The 13,278-nt window shown below is 31.7% G+C and overlaps 2 protein-coding genes across 3 annotated transcripts; both read right to left on the reverse strand.

Annotated features, from left to right (window-relative positions):
- Positions 1-7,079: 7,079 nt before the first annotated feature.
- MED21 (mediator complex subunit 21) lies at positions 7,080-9,204 on the reverse strand. The gene is made up of 3 exons (XM_068767629.1): positions 9,093-9,204; positions 8,738-9,016; positions 7,080-7,859 (listed from the first exon to the last, which is right to left on the reverse strand). Exons 1-3 carry the CDS (start codon positions 9,132-9,134, stop codon positions 7,734-7,736), a joined length of 447 nt encoding a protein of 148 aa, XP_068623730.1. The 5' UTR covers positions 9,135-9,204; the 3' UTR covers positions 7,080-7,733.
- Positions 9,205-10,358: 1,154 nt separating this feature from the next.
- Positions 10,359-12,538, reverse strand: LOC137924212 (solute carrier family 35 member G1). 2 transcript variants are annotated; one of them, XM_068767582.1, is made up of 2 exons: positions 12,496-12,538; positions 10,359-12,281 (listed from the first exon to the last, which is right to left on the reverse strand). In XM_068767582.1, the coding sequence occupies exon 2, from the start codon at positions 12,263-12,265 to the stop codon at positions 11,228-11,230; it is 1,038 nt and encodes a 345-aa protein (XP_068623683.1). In that variant the 5' UTR covers positions 12,266-12,281; positions 12,496-12,538; the 3' UTR covers positions 10,359-11,227. The 2 variants fall into 2 exon arrangements, with proteins under 2 accessions (XP_068623683.1, XP_068623682.1); XM_068767581.1 differs by having other exon boundaries at positions 12,444-12,511.
- Positions 12,539-13,278: the final 740 nt, after the last annotated feature.

Here is a 13,278-nt window from a genome sequence, read left to right on the forward strand (position 1 = left end):
AATAGCATTAAAATCGTGCAAAACCACCTCCACGGCACCATAAAACTTTTAGAAAGCAGAAAAGCAGGGAAAAAATATTACGGAAAGTAACATATTTAGCCACGGTCGTCAGTTATAAGGGAAACAAGCAAAAAAAGTGTAATGGGTACAAAATAAATTATTAAAAATAGTTAAACCATTTTGAAAAAAGAATGCATTGAAAATTATTCTTAAATGATTACCTATATTAGAACCTAAATAAAAGTAGGCATCAATTATTCCTGTTCGAGTGAATCTTCAGAATATGAAGCGCCAACATTTTTATTAAAGTTATTGCAAAGTTAATACGATTTAATGACTTTCACTTTCATAGCTGCTAAAATAAAATAATTAAGAAGTATGTTCATAGAATTCGGTTTTGGAATATTAATGCTACGATTATTTCTAATGACAATCGTTGAAATTATAACTATGGTAAATGTAATATTTCTAACATATGTATAAACATAAAACACTCTTTTGAGACGAAGGCACAAACAAATATTACTAAAAACAGGACAATATGGCGACATAGAACATAAAACGCATACTAACCAATCCAACGCCCGTCGCTTATAACACATACACGGATACGTTCCATTCGAAACAACTAGGCAATGTTTATATTTGTATGTTTGTTCATATTTAGTGTAGTTTTTCTTAGACTTCCAGAGATAAATTACTGTAATTATTGTGTACAATAAATATATATTATTATTAAATCGCACAGTGCGTTTTCACCCTTATTTTCTAGACAAGTAACTGGTGTCGATAGTGGTCACTAGTTTGTTTTCCGGATGACCCGCTGTCCTGTGTCGGATACTAGTCTCGAGTGTGTCAGATATATATCAAGTTCTGCCTTCTCCGGGAGGCACACATTTGCTGTATTTCTTATCGCTACACTAGGTGAAACATTATACACCGACAATTAAAGGTAATTAATCTGTTAGTTTGGACGATTTTCGGTGTAGGCGTAAGGCTCATATACATACATCTATATGCACATATACGTGCATATATACATATATATGTATATAAATATGTATACTATATAATAGGAGACATGTCCATGTGCACTGACTTTTCACAATCTACCAGAAACCATAAGGCATTGGGACTGTAAATTAAGAGAAGTAATATTCCTTTAGCCGAGTAGAAACAAGCTAAAACTTAACGAAATTCCACCTGCAGGGGGAAGTGCGAGCGTTCATTTAGTTCAAGAAGCGGGCTTAAAACAGCTAGTTCTTTATACAGTGTGATTAATTATATGTGCAAAAGATTTAAAGAGGTTAATGTGTAGCTACTTAGTTAGCATAAAACTTTAGAGCTTTTATTCCTTTTTCAAATCGTCCTATGTAAATGAACTGTTTGAAATAAGTTACATTTTTTTTGTATTGTTATGCGACTGGGCAATAACTTCTGGCGGTACATAGTGTGCAGGGACAGATAGTAAACAATAATCAATCTTATTATATCGTAATCCGAATTTTGAAAACGCTTCTTCGTGATTGTATTATCATTACGACGTTTATTATTTCTGAAACTATTGATTACTGGATAGAGTATACCATACGATAATTGACAGGAAATGAGCTATACATTCTCCTCTTTAATACTTTAACACCTGTAAAGATTATCCTGTATATACGATAAATACTCTTATTATCTACGTACTTAAACACATGCTTAAACAGGATAGTATGTATATAAGTAAATTACACATGTATCTATAAACATACACTACTTAATTAGAACCTCCTCACTTTCAAAGACCAGGCGATGAAGGATTTACTGGCCAGGAAAGTTTAAAGGAGGCTCCCTGGCTGGACTATGGCGCTGCTGCTACAGGATCATCAGGTGTTGCTGTAGAAGTTTGTATTATATAAATAGGAAAATAAGAAATAGTATAACAAAAATAGATAAGAAATTCCTATTATAAAATGTAAACCTAATTTTAATTTAATATAAAATGGGATAACAGAAACAGACTCAATTAGAAGTAAATTAATTAAAAACAGATACGTGAAATAAAAAAACAAACAAGTTATATAATCATGTTCATCTTTTAGACTAATAGATGACACGCATGAATTATTATGACATTAAAACAAAGATTTACATAAAACAATGATAAGAGTAAGTAATTTGATATACGAGTAGTAGGAAATTAAGACAAAAAGACTGTAAATGAGGTAGTACAAGGTCTCTGCCATTTTAGGGTAGTGATGTATGGTGACAATAAATAAAAAAAAATACATAATGAACAGTGTTATTACAGCGGTAGAAGACTGCGGCTTACGCTTGTAGATCGCAGGTCCGATTTCTGGGATACATTCTGTGCATTAATTATACAGCGAACAAGTTTCCAAAGTTTTGGAAATAGCGTTCTCTGCGTACCATGGTACCACACTGCTATCGCTAACCCGTCTACTAAGCGTGGTGATTATGATATATTCCTCCATAGATATCTTTGGGGGAGGTCTATGCCTGTAGTGGATGTCTATGAGCTGAAAGAATGAAGATAATGGCACTATATAACAATATGCAACGTACGTATAATTGGATTTTGTGAAATTCCACCCGCAAGGGGTTAATTCGTGCTTTCCTTTTATAAAAGTACTTATTTTCAAACTATAGCTTTTATGGGTAATAAAACTTGGCCAGAAATTTTCTTTTGTCATGTCAAAAATTAACAAGAATGGATTTCACAAAATTACACCCATGTGACTCTGATACAAAAGAAACAAGTCGGCAGCATGTAGATATATACACATGCAACTTTTTTTTTGAACGGTATATACGTTCTTTTCAAAAGCTTGCTGAAAAATTGTGTAAAAAACACATGTGACATATACAATAATTTATAAATATATAATTATAAAGTAATTTACACATGATTTGGAAATATATTCCACAACTTTAAAAATTTTATGAAATAAGAAACTTCTGCACATATTTAAAACCGTGGAAAAAATAGTAAGGAACTCCATATTACAAAACTATTCATAAAACGAAGATATAACACTTTATGACAAAACAAATAGTGTACGGTCAAATTTCGTACAAATTAAAGGAACAAAAATTAATTTTGTAATTATTCAATACTACTTGATAACAAGCGTGTACTTTTATTGCGGACTACACCGAAAATACTGTCGTCAGTAGATACATCAGACATGTCTAGTACAGCTGATGACTTTGACGAACGTCTTAAACAGCCACTGTTGTATTTTGCCGTTGCTATGAAGTATGTTTTAAGATATTTTTTTAATGCTCAAGTTGCTTCTTAATTCTTTATATCTAACTGCACAAAACTCAATTTACGTTAAAATTTCAATGCACACTCTGAGCAGAACTAAAATATATTTTTAGCTTGAACAGCATATCCATGCAATGTATATTTATTGCTATTAATGAAACGCGTTATTTAAAAAAAGGCCTTTTAAAAATGGAAACGTTTGTACTCTAGACTACAAGCACCCTTCGCTTAGACATAGCATTCACAGATATATAAGAGATATAATTTTAGTATTGTTTTTTTAAACCCAGCCAGACTGAGGATAATATCTTTCAAGTGTCACGATGAAACCTTTTTTAAACTTGCCTATTACACTGACCCGCGCGGTCGTTAAAGGTCGCTTAAAGGTTGACGTTGCGGTCACCGATTGAATTCAAATGTTATAAAATGCGCATTCATATACATATACGATATAACATAATATGAAAAAAGTACAAGAATAAATAAAAAAGAGTTTCCGGTGTGTAAAACTACAATAAGAATGATATATTAGGGGGACCGGAAAGTAATGTCGCTTTATTAAGTAAAATTCACACGACTACATTTTTAACAAGCTTTTATTTCTAATCAACAATATATTCACCTTCGTTATCAACAATCTATTGCTATCTCGTTTACGTCTTCCAAGTACGTAATGAGCTACCAAATGACAATCAAATATCGGCATATGCAGAAACGATATTACTTTCCGGTCACCCTAATAGTTTAGTGTACACAGAGATCAAACAAAGTCGTTCTAATCTCAGAGATAAATCACGCGAGGGAGGTCCTTCAACGGCGACTTATTAACTAATATTCAAGTTGTGCGGCACATGATAAAGTCTGACAAGAATGTACCTACGAGTAAATTCGCGCCAACTTAGACATTACTATGAACCAAATTCTAAATATTTTGCATACTCATTTAACCATTATCAGCTTTATGCCAGGTAAATACGCTATGGGAGGAATCACCTTCCTCAAGAACGAGAAGAAAAACATTTTTTGATCATCGTCCGTGGCCTACATCTGGCAACTCCGATGTTCGAAGACCTAAATATATCCGGTCTCCCCATCCTTGATGCAAAACGCACGTCATCTCTCCTCTAAGAAGTCATCCTCACTAAGAAACTGTGCCACTCATAATGGCTACGCTATGACTTTCCCCGTAGAGCACGAAAATTTTCCACGTCAAAATGCTCTAAAAACCTGTTCTCTGTTGGAGATCACACGTGAGCCAGTACCACCGATGCCAGCTCTTTGGGCACTCCGCCCTAAACTGTTGTTTAAACCCCAGGTGAAGTACCTTGAAGACCACGGAATAACCAATTACTCCTGTCCCGAAATTACAGAAACATTGCCTTCAAGCGTGCTCTTTATTTTCATTTTGAGCGAAGGACACCTCGCCAACACTAAGACAGGAAGAAGCGTACGAAAAAAGAAGATCGCATAGTTCTTTGTTCGGTTAGGCTATTATGCAACGCTTGGTCTCAAAAACAAGATAACGATAACAACATAGTATAACAAAAACATTAGATTTAAGAAAAATTCGAAAATTAGGTCCCCGCATCAAATTCCTCCTTAATCAAGACATCGCGTCTGCAAACTCTGTCAACTTGGTGTTCTGAGTAGTACGAGTACTATTGTAGGTGAGGGATTATTTGGTCAGCCTCTTTGCAGTACCAATCTTACATCGTGTAACTTTTATTTATTCCCAAAAATAGTAAAGAAAAACTTCGAAAAAATATACGGTTTCGAGTTGTCGAAATAGCGGTGGCAGTTTCCAAACATACCTTGAAAAGGACTCCAAAGAAGTGGATCCACTGTTTTTCATTAAGGTATATAAAATGCAACAATGCATATCGTCAAGGAGATTATTTTAAAAAATCTATAGACCATTTATAAGTTGATACTTAATTTTTGGTACTCTAAACAAGTCAATGGGACCATGTCATGTCTAGAAAACTTAGAGCTACTGAATCGAATAAAATCATTATGGTAATCTACCATCAGCAAGACATAGTACTATACAACAACTGGAAGTTAAAATATATTCACTAACTGTTATACTCATATTTTCATTTTCATCAATGTGATCACATTCATCATTTATCTTAAATTTATGTGGGATAATGTCAACTACGTATTTAGTGTCGCAAGTACGTTGTTAAGAGCTGCAATATCGATTATTAAGATATTAATCGTTTTTGTAATATTAATGTTTTATAAATCGAGAACCTTAGGAAACGAGAGGTTTTCTGTCCTAATTTAAAATTTATGGTTTAAAATTTTAAGTACTTCAAGGCTTGAGATAATACACAATGTAATAAACTTTTTTAATTTTCCCAAATAGTTTATATTTATTTGTTGAATAGCCAAACAATTTGCTGTTAATTACGTGTACCGTATGAAGACTATACAATTTTAGTAGAGTAACTTTAGAAGTAAACAGAGGTCCTCTATCCTACATGAAATGTAACATTATTGTGGAAGTAACCCTTTTAGCTACAGGATGTTTATATTGACTGAACTACAAGGCTTTTTATACACCTACGTCAATATCACTAAAGATTCTCACACTCAAGCAGCGTAAGAATGATTCGTAGTGACAACGTTCGAAAGAAATGTGTCGATTGTGAATAAAACTATTATTCTCTTTCCCCCTGAAGTGTTTTAGCGGTATGGACTAATAAATATTGAGAGATTGTATATAGTATCAAGTGTAGCAGAAACAACATTAAACAAAACAAAAGCCCCGGTTGTGGGCTGTTGTGTCGTAGGACTGGGAACTGTGGTATCCTGATCGCCCTATTTATTTTCGTAGGAAAAGGCGAGTCGCGGCAGGAAACTGATGTAATTACCATATCAATTATATGTTGTAGCCAAACGAAAAAGCACACTTAACTAAGAAGTAAAAAATTCTTGCTTTTGGGAGTACTTACTCTCCTTTGTTCTCGGACCAGCGGAACCACGGCATCAGTCATATAACTATAACAACGATACAGCACGTCCAACCAGAAATCATTGAAATAATTGCCGTAGTCCAACCAATATATAATGTGAATATTTAGACATGTGCAAAAGCATTAAAGCGATGAACAATTGCTGGTTTGACAGCAAAAGATTTAACACCTATTTCCAATTATCTAGTATAAAGTGAAATTATGTTACATTAATTTACCTTTTCTATAAGAATGCTACAAGCAATAAACTTGGCAGTACAAAATCTGTAGGGATTTATAGTGTCAAGTTTCTTCCGTCACGTAACGATGTAGCCAGGTAATAACATCCGACTAAGTCGAACTCTCTCTTCCACTGAACCGTAATGCTAAACGGGTATTGTCGACCCAAGTGACTGCCCAAGCCGAAGTTCTCACGAGAGGCTACATCTTTCCTCCTTCCTCCCAATCCAGTGAATTTGTAATATATAGTATAATTGTAATATATATCTCAAAGGTTTGAAACTAAACGCCCTTTGCACCTTTCCCCTTTGAACCCGCGGAATCTATAAATGCCAATTACGCAATAGTGTAGGATGAAATAAAACACCAAATAAACTTTAATAAAATTTAATTTCAATATTCATTGATACCTTTTTTAATATACAGAACACTACATTTAGAACATATTTTAATGGGATACATCTTACAAATTTTTGATGTCAATTTTTGATAATGTACTACAGCTTAAATTAAAAAAAAAAACATCTTTTACCTATAAAATATCTATAAAGGTCCTTGTAATTTTACAACATTAAACTGTTGAAATATTACAAGTACCTTTTTCTAGTAGTAACAACTATCAGTTATGTCATCAATGCCAGGGTAGAATGAAAAAGAAAGAAGTGTGGAATTGTTAAGAACATGAGTATATTTAAATTAAGGATATCTTGAATATAACAAAAATTAAGAAACTGAACACTTTTTGTTACGTTTACTTAAATAGTACATCTTCTCCAGTCCAAAAATAGCAGCAGAGGAACTCCTTTTATTTTAAAAACCTCAGAAATTAGTTCAAGATGAGTTCCAGAATTTATAGTTGCAGCATCAAAGATTAAGATACATTTAATAGGCAACTTCCAACAGATGCTCAGGTTGAAGAATATTCAAAATGATCATAAAATGGTTAATCTTTTAATATATATTTTAATTATTACTAGTGTATACACACTCATGTTTACTTCATACACTTTTAAAGTAACTACATGTTTACAGATTAACAATACAATATTTATAGATATAAATACAATATTCCTTTTATAGACTAAACTGCCCTTATTTTGAGAAAATCATATAGTAAGAGAACATAAGTTGTTAATCACATCAAAGGCACTGTCTACACTATATTGAGGAAATATAGAAGTTCATATTAGAGGAGTAGCCTCTACAACAGTCTTGCTTGATCACCGGCAGTGATAACCACCAAATCTTTGTAAATCCTATAATTGCGGTTTTACATCTTTATTTAGGATTAATGCTGGGTTCTGCATATCCAATTGACTTTGTGCAATATCGCTGAGGGCTCCTTGAATTTTCTCCAACAGTATTTCACCTTGACGAACAACCTGAAACATATAAGATAAAGAATAAAAATAAATAAAAAATGGCAAAAGCCATGTAATGTAAAGCATGTATTTTGCCTGTTGTGCTTTAAAATAAATGTTTCAGCCATATTCAATAAGTACAGTTTAAATATGTTTATGAAAATAAAAATAAAACACTGAAAATGGTGCTATGTGCATAACATTAAAACAGTTGGACCCAATAGTCTTGTCTTTCATATATTTTTGTCAAGAGATGAGCAAAGTTCTTATGCAAACAAAAAGTTTTAAAATAGCAAGGAAAATATTTGAAACCACCATTATTATTTGATCATTATTATAGATTAATCCACAGAGTAATTTATCTGTACATTTGATTTTAATTGAAAAGTGTAATCAAGTAAAACTATTGAGTGTCATAAAGCATAACAATGAAGACATAATAACATTATTAATAAAAAAAAAATTAAATTTTTTTATTACCCTATTACATCACTAACTAAAATGATCTCTCAGATATACTCCAGAGTTATTTATTTTTATACAAGACTGTGACAGGCCAATATTTTTCTGTACCGAGTTAATGTGTGAAAAAAGTTTGTTATTAGCTTTCTGTTTTCACAATTATGTAATAAAACTTATTTTGCTCATTAAGGCTAATGAGCAAAAAATAGTTGTCAGTTTAGGGGTACCTGAGTGTGGGCCATAACTGGTTAACATCAATGTCTTTCAGGTTATTGATCTTAGCATATGGATAAAAACAAAGTTTTTCTTTACCACTCAAGGACCCCACGACCTACAAGCGTAAAGTACAGTCCTTAACCATTAGGCTAACATGGCAAGCAAAAACATAATTGAATCAAATATAACTCAATGTGCTATGTAGTCCATAATGCATTTACCTCCTCTAACTGTTCCGCCGCTTCTTTATTTTCTGCTTCTAATCGTCTTAAACTTTGTACTTGAAGTTCAGTGGAACTCTCTTCGCTGGGAAGGGATTCTATAAGGGTGTCGATGTCTTTCGCACATCTTGAGATTAAGGTGGCGAAAAGCATAGCATAATCCTCTTGATTTTGTTGTTGCTGAGGAGTTTGAGAACCGCTGCGATCGAAACCGGGAAATTTGCTTGGTGTTGAGAACTGTTGTAGTATACCAATGCTATTGCAGAAATGCTCCGCTTGCTAAAATTACGATTACGAACTGTTTTATTAACACAATACAATATTGTAAGAAAGTATTGTTTAATCATTTATTTACCTGATTAATCGTATCTTGCAGCTGGGTGAGGCGATCTGCCATGATTATAATATAGATTTCGTCTTAATTTTGTGGATTTATTTAAAACAGATATACAAATTGACAGTAACAGTTTGACGTACGATGACAGTGTTGCACTTGTGAAACATGTTTCGTGTTATTAAATAAAGTGTCAATATTATTGGTGTTCTCAGCTTTAACAATTTTCTATGAACTTAATGCTTTTTAATTAAACTAATAAATTATTTGAAGTTCACATCTCGTTGAAAAGCTCATTATTAGTATCATTATCATACAAAATCATTTTTCTATAAATTTAGTTTTACCCTCACATTAATGTTAAAGGTCTAATTGTATTATCTCATTATAGCTCCAATCGTTATTATCCTAGTTCACGGACCGTTCCGCTCCGTGAACTCAATACCGATGAAACTGTAAAAAAAAGCCTTATGGCTAACAGCATTAAAATCAACAGAGAAAAAGCAAAAAAAGCTTTCGTTAGTTAGCAGAATCCTTGGGAAAATGATTTAATATCAATATGACTTCATAGACGTTTCAAATAAATTTATAATCTGTCCTTAATGTAGACCAGATTAAAATTTACTAAAATGTACCCAGAGTTTATAGATTCTTCACTACATCCGACAGAAATCGCAAGCCAATTTTAATGTATTTTTGTAAAATGTAGTGCTGTAATGCAACCCTCACAAACTTGTACCAATTTTAAACTGGATTTTTATGAATACTTAAAACTCTTTAATGATCCTTATAATTATTTTCTGGTAAATTTTTAATTAAATGGATTAAAAAGTAAAAAAAAGAAATCAGTAAATAAATTTTTCCGTTTATCTATGTAATAAATAATGTTGTGGTCTACAGATATGACGATACCCGAAATAGTAACAAGAATAAAAATAAAGCTAAATAACATTAATTTTCTTTATTACGATAAGCAGTATACAGTTTTGATAACATTAAAAGTAAAAATATCACAATCCATTGTTTTACATTTATATGTATTATGTACAGAGCATTTTAAGAGATCTGTCACTTCAAAATTTATAACAAACGAAATTTTTAAAACATTTAAGCATCAAATATTGTTTTAAGATTTTTAATTTATGAAAATAGTGATAAATATTATTGACTAATGAAAACTTTAGATTACGCTCCATTTACTGATCTAAAATATTTTCGGTAACTTTCATTTACAAGAGACATTTCCTACCAAAATATTTCTCTTTAAAGATTGACAATGCAAATTTAAAAGAAGTTTAATTTATTCCAAGTAAGAATATTAATACTAAAAGTATGTCCAAACTGATCTCCTTAACATGAATGATTATTGATTACATTGAAAACATATATTTGTAAATATACACTATTTATAAGCTTACGTCTAGAATTTTCTAATGACTAGATGAGATTGAAAGTAATTTCAAATTGATATTTACACAAACCTAAAATATGAAGCACATATTTAATTACTCAAATAATTAATTCAAAGTATTTAGTGTATGGTGAAAAAAAAAATACTACATCAAATATGTAAACTTGTGCAACAATCTATATTAAAGTATGGTATAATGTTACCTCTGTAATAATTAAATAAACAAACATTTTGTATATAACAATGTCAATATAAGAGTGTAATTTATATTATTAATAATTAAAATTTAGAATTGTAAATGGAATAACAAAACTAGAATTAAAGCCAACGAGGAACAAGATATGCAAGCTTGTGAAGAAGGCCAAGATGAGCACAACACAATGTTAAGAGTGGACCTAATTAACAGTCTTTTAGGGTGAAAATATTATTATGTAAGTATTATTTTTAGTTATTGTGTAGGTTACACTTAAATATAAAAAGGGAGACATAAATAATAAGTACAGAATAACTAAGTATTGAAAAGTGAGTACATAAATTATAATAAACAATTAAAAATTAATACTGTTTACCATTGTATAATGACTAGAGATAAAAAAGTGACTAGTTTTATTTTGTATCATACCATTTTGATTTATCATTTTAGTCAAATTTCATCTAAATAATCTTTGAAATACAGTGGTATTTAATACCCTATAAATATTAGTGGCAATTTGTGAAAAATTAATGTTTTATGATAGTTAAACATTTATTGCGCTAACACACCCAGCTTTTTTCTCAGCTGTGAATCTTCAGGTAAACCAAGTGCCCACTTACGAAGACCTACAAGCATAACTGAACTCAATACCAGTATAGCTCCGAAAATTGAATATTTACTGGGAATCTCATTGAAAAACATTATCTGCCATAGAAATGCAAAAACAATGTCTGCTGAACGAGCAATAGCAACAGGTCCAGCTTGTTCCATCTGCAAAGACATTGTTAGCAATATTTGCCCCAAATAACTGAATAATGCAAGACAAACAACAAGAAATCTTTCCATTCCACAATTTGGCATACATAAAAGGCCAAATATAATAGAATAGAATAGTGTTTGACATATAGCTATAGCACCAAAATTGGTCATAATTACAGAGAAGTGCAGCCCTTTAAGAACACGTAAAAGCACATATGCATTAGCGCCGAATATTGTAGAAACAAACGCTGCTATAGCACCCAATAAACTTCCATAGTTAATACTCCTGTCAGGTTTATCATTACCGAAAAATATAGGGGGATGTGTAATTAGTACAACACCAATAAGCGTTAATATTATTGATATAGTATTCCAAATACCACATGGCTCCTTCAAGAATACCCGAGCAAATAACGCTACAAAAACTGGCACCGAAAACACAATGACTGATGCATCAGCTAATGGCATGTGTCGAAATGCGTAAAAACTTAGCAAAAGTCCCACCGTTCCCACAATAGAGCGAAGCGCAAGAAGAATTCTTTTCCCTTTGGGGAAAATTGGTTGTTCCGTGTATATTACAATTGGAATAGTTGGTAAGAGAACGCCTATGAAACGAAACATGGCGAGTTGCGTAGGATCTACGTTCACTAGACTTTTGACTATAACAGAGCACAGTGAGAAAAATAAGGACGACAGCGTCGCTAATATCAATCCAAGATAAGGGCACCTCTTGATGAGCGGCCTTTTGTTTTCCATCAGGTTCGGTAGAGTTTCATCTCCACTGCCCGCTGACACGTCCACCAGCTGTTGGAGTTCTAAATGCTCAGGCATGTTGAATCAGCTAATTCTGAAACGGCAAAAACTATTTTTAATGCAAATTTTCGCTTAAAAATTATTTATAATTTCGTAGCATAAAATTAATAATTTTGTAGTAAAATTTAGCTTTGTCCGATCCGTATTAATCAATAGCATAAATTTCCAATTTAATTTATAAAACTGATCAGCCAACCTTTTTTATAAATCTTTTATATTTTTTATTAATTTTTGTTTAAAAATCTCACCAATAAGAAAAAGTACCGCTCGACTATGACAATAAATTGTATCACAGTATATGTGACCACAGATAACTAGCAATTTCAATTACGTGTTAGAAGTTTTAGAATAGTGAGCAACTACAAAAGTTATTTTATCTATCCAATTAATTTATTATTTAGGAATAACATTGAAACGTAATATATATAAATAATAAACATTTTGTTTGTTTATACGACATATATTTTTAAACAACAGATGTCACTGTTCACAAAATGAATAATCTATATCTATCTCTTCTTTTTAAATATAAAAATGTCAGAGAAAGAAAGAGATAGAGCAAGATTTTAAATATACTATAAATATTTAAATGGGACATAACAGTACTAGAATTCATTATAGCTTGAATAATGGAACAAAAATAACTTTAATATTTTAATATGATAACCATACTCCTGAAATGCCCTTGAAAAAAAAAATAATAAAGATACACTATATAACAAAATTTTATAAGAGAACTAGCAAAATTTGTTCTATCCATCTCTTTCACTCCTTTAACAATTACCTTGAAGAGAAAGAGAAAAATGCATCCATTGTCAAATTGTACATAGACAGTTAATAACTACGTATTATTTTCTTACATCGGAATATAATTATGTTTTAAGATTAACTTTATTCGATTTAAACAACTCATCAAATTATATTATTAAATTATCATCGCCAATACTTTATATTGCGATTAATGTATGGATCTCCCCACCCGACGTCGTTACTCAATACTCGTGTACCTTCATATGTCTATCTCACTTACT

The sequence above is a fragment of the Battus philenor genome, unplaced genomic scaffold (assembly GCF_028537555.1).
Source record: "Battus philenor isolate CCGP_79_NKW_IND1 unplaced genomic scaffold, ilBatPhil1.0.hap1 SCAF_23, whole genome shotgun sequence".
NCBI lineage: Eukaryota > Metazoa > Arthropoda > Insecta > Lepidoptera > Papilionidae > Battus > Battus philenor.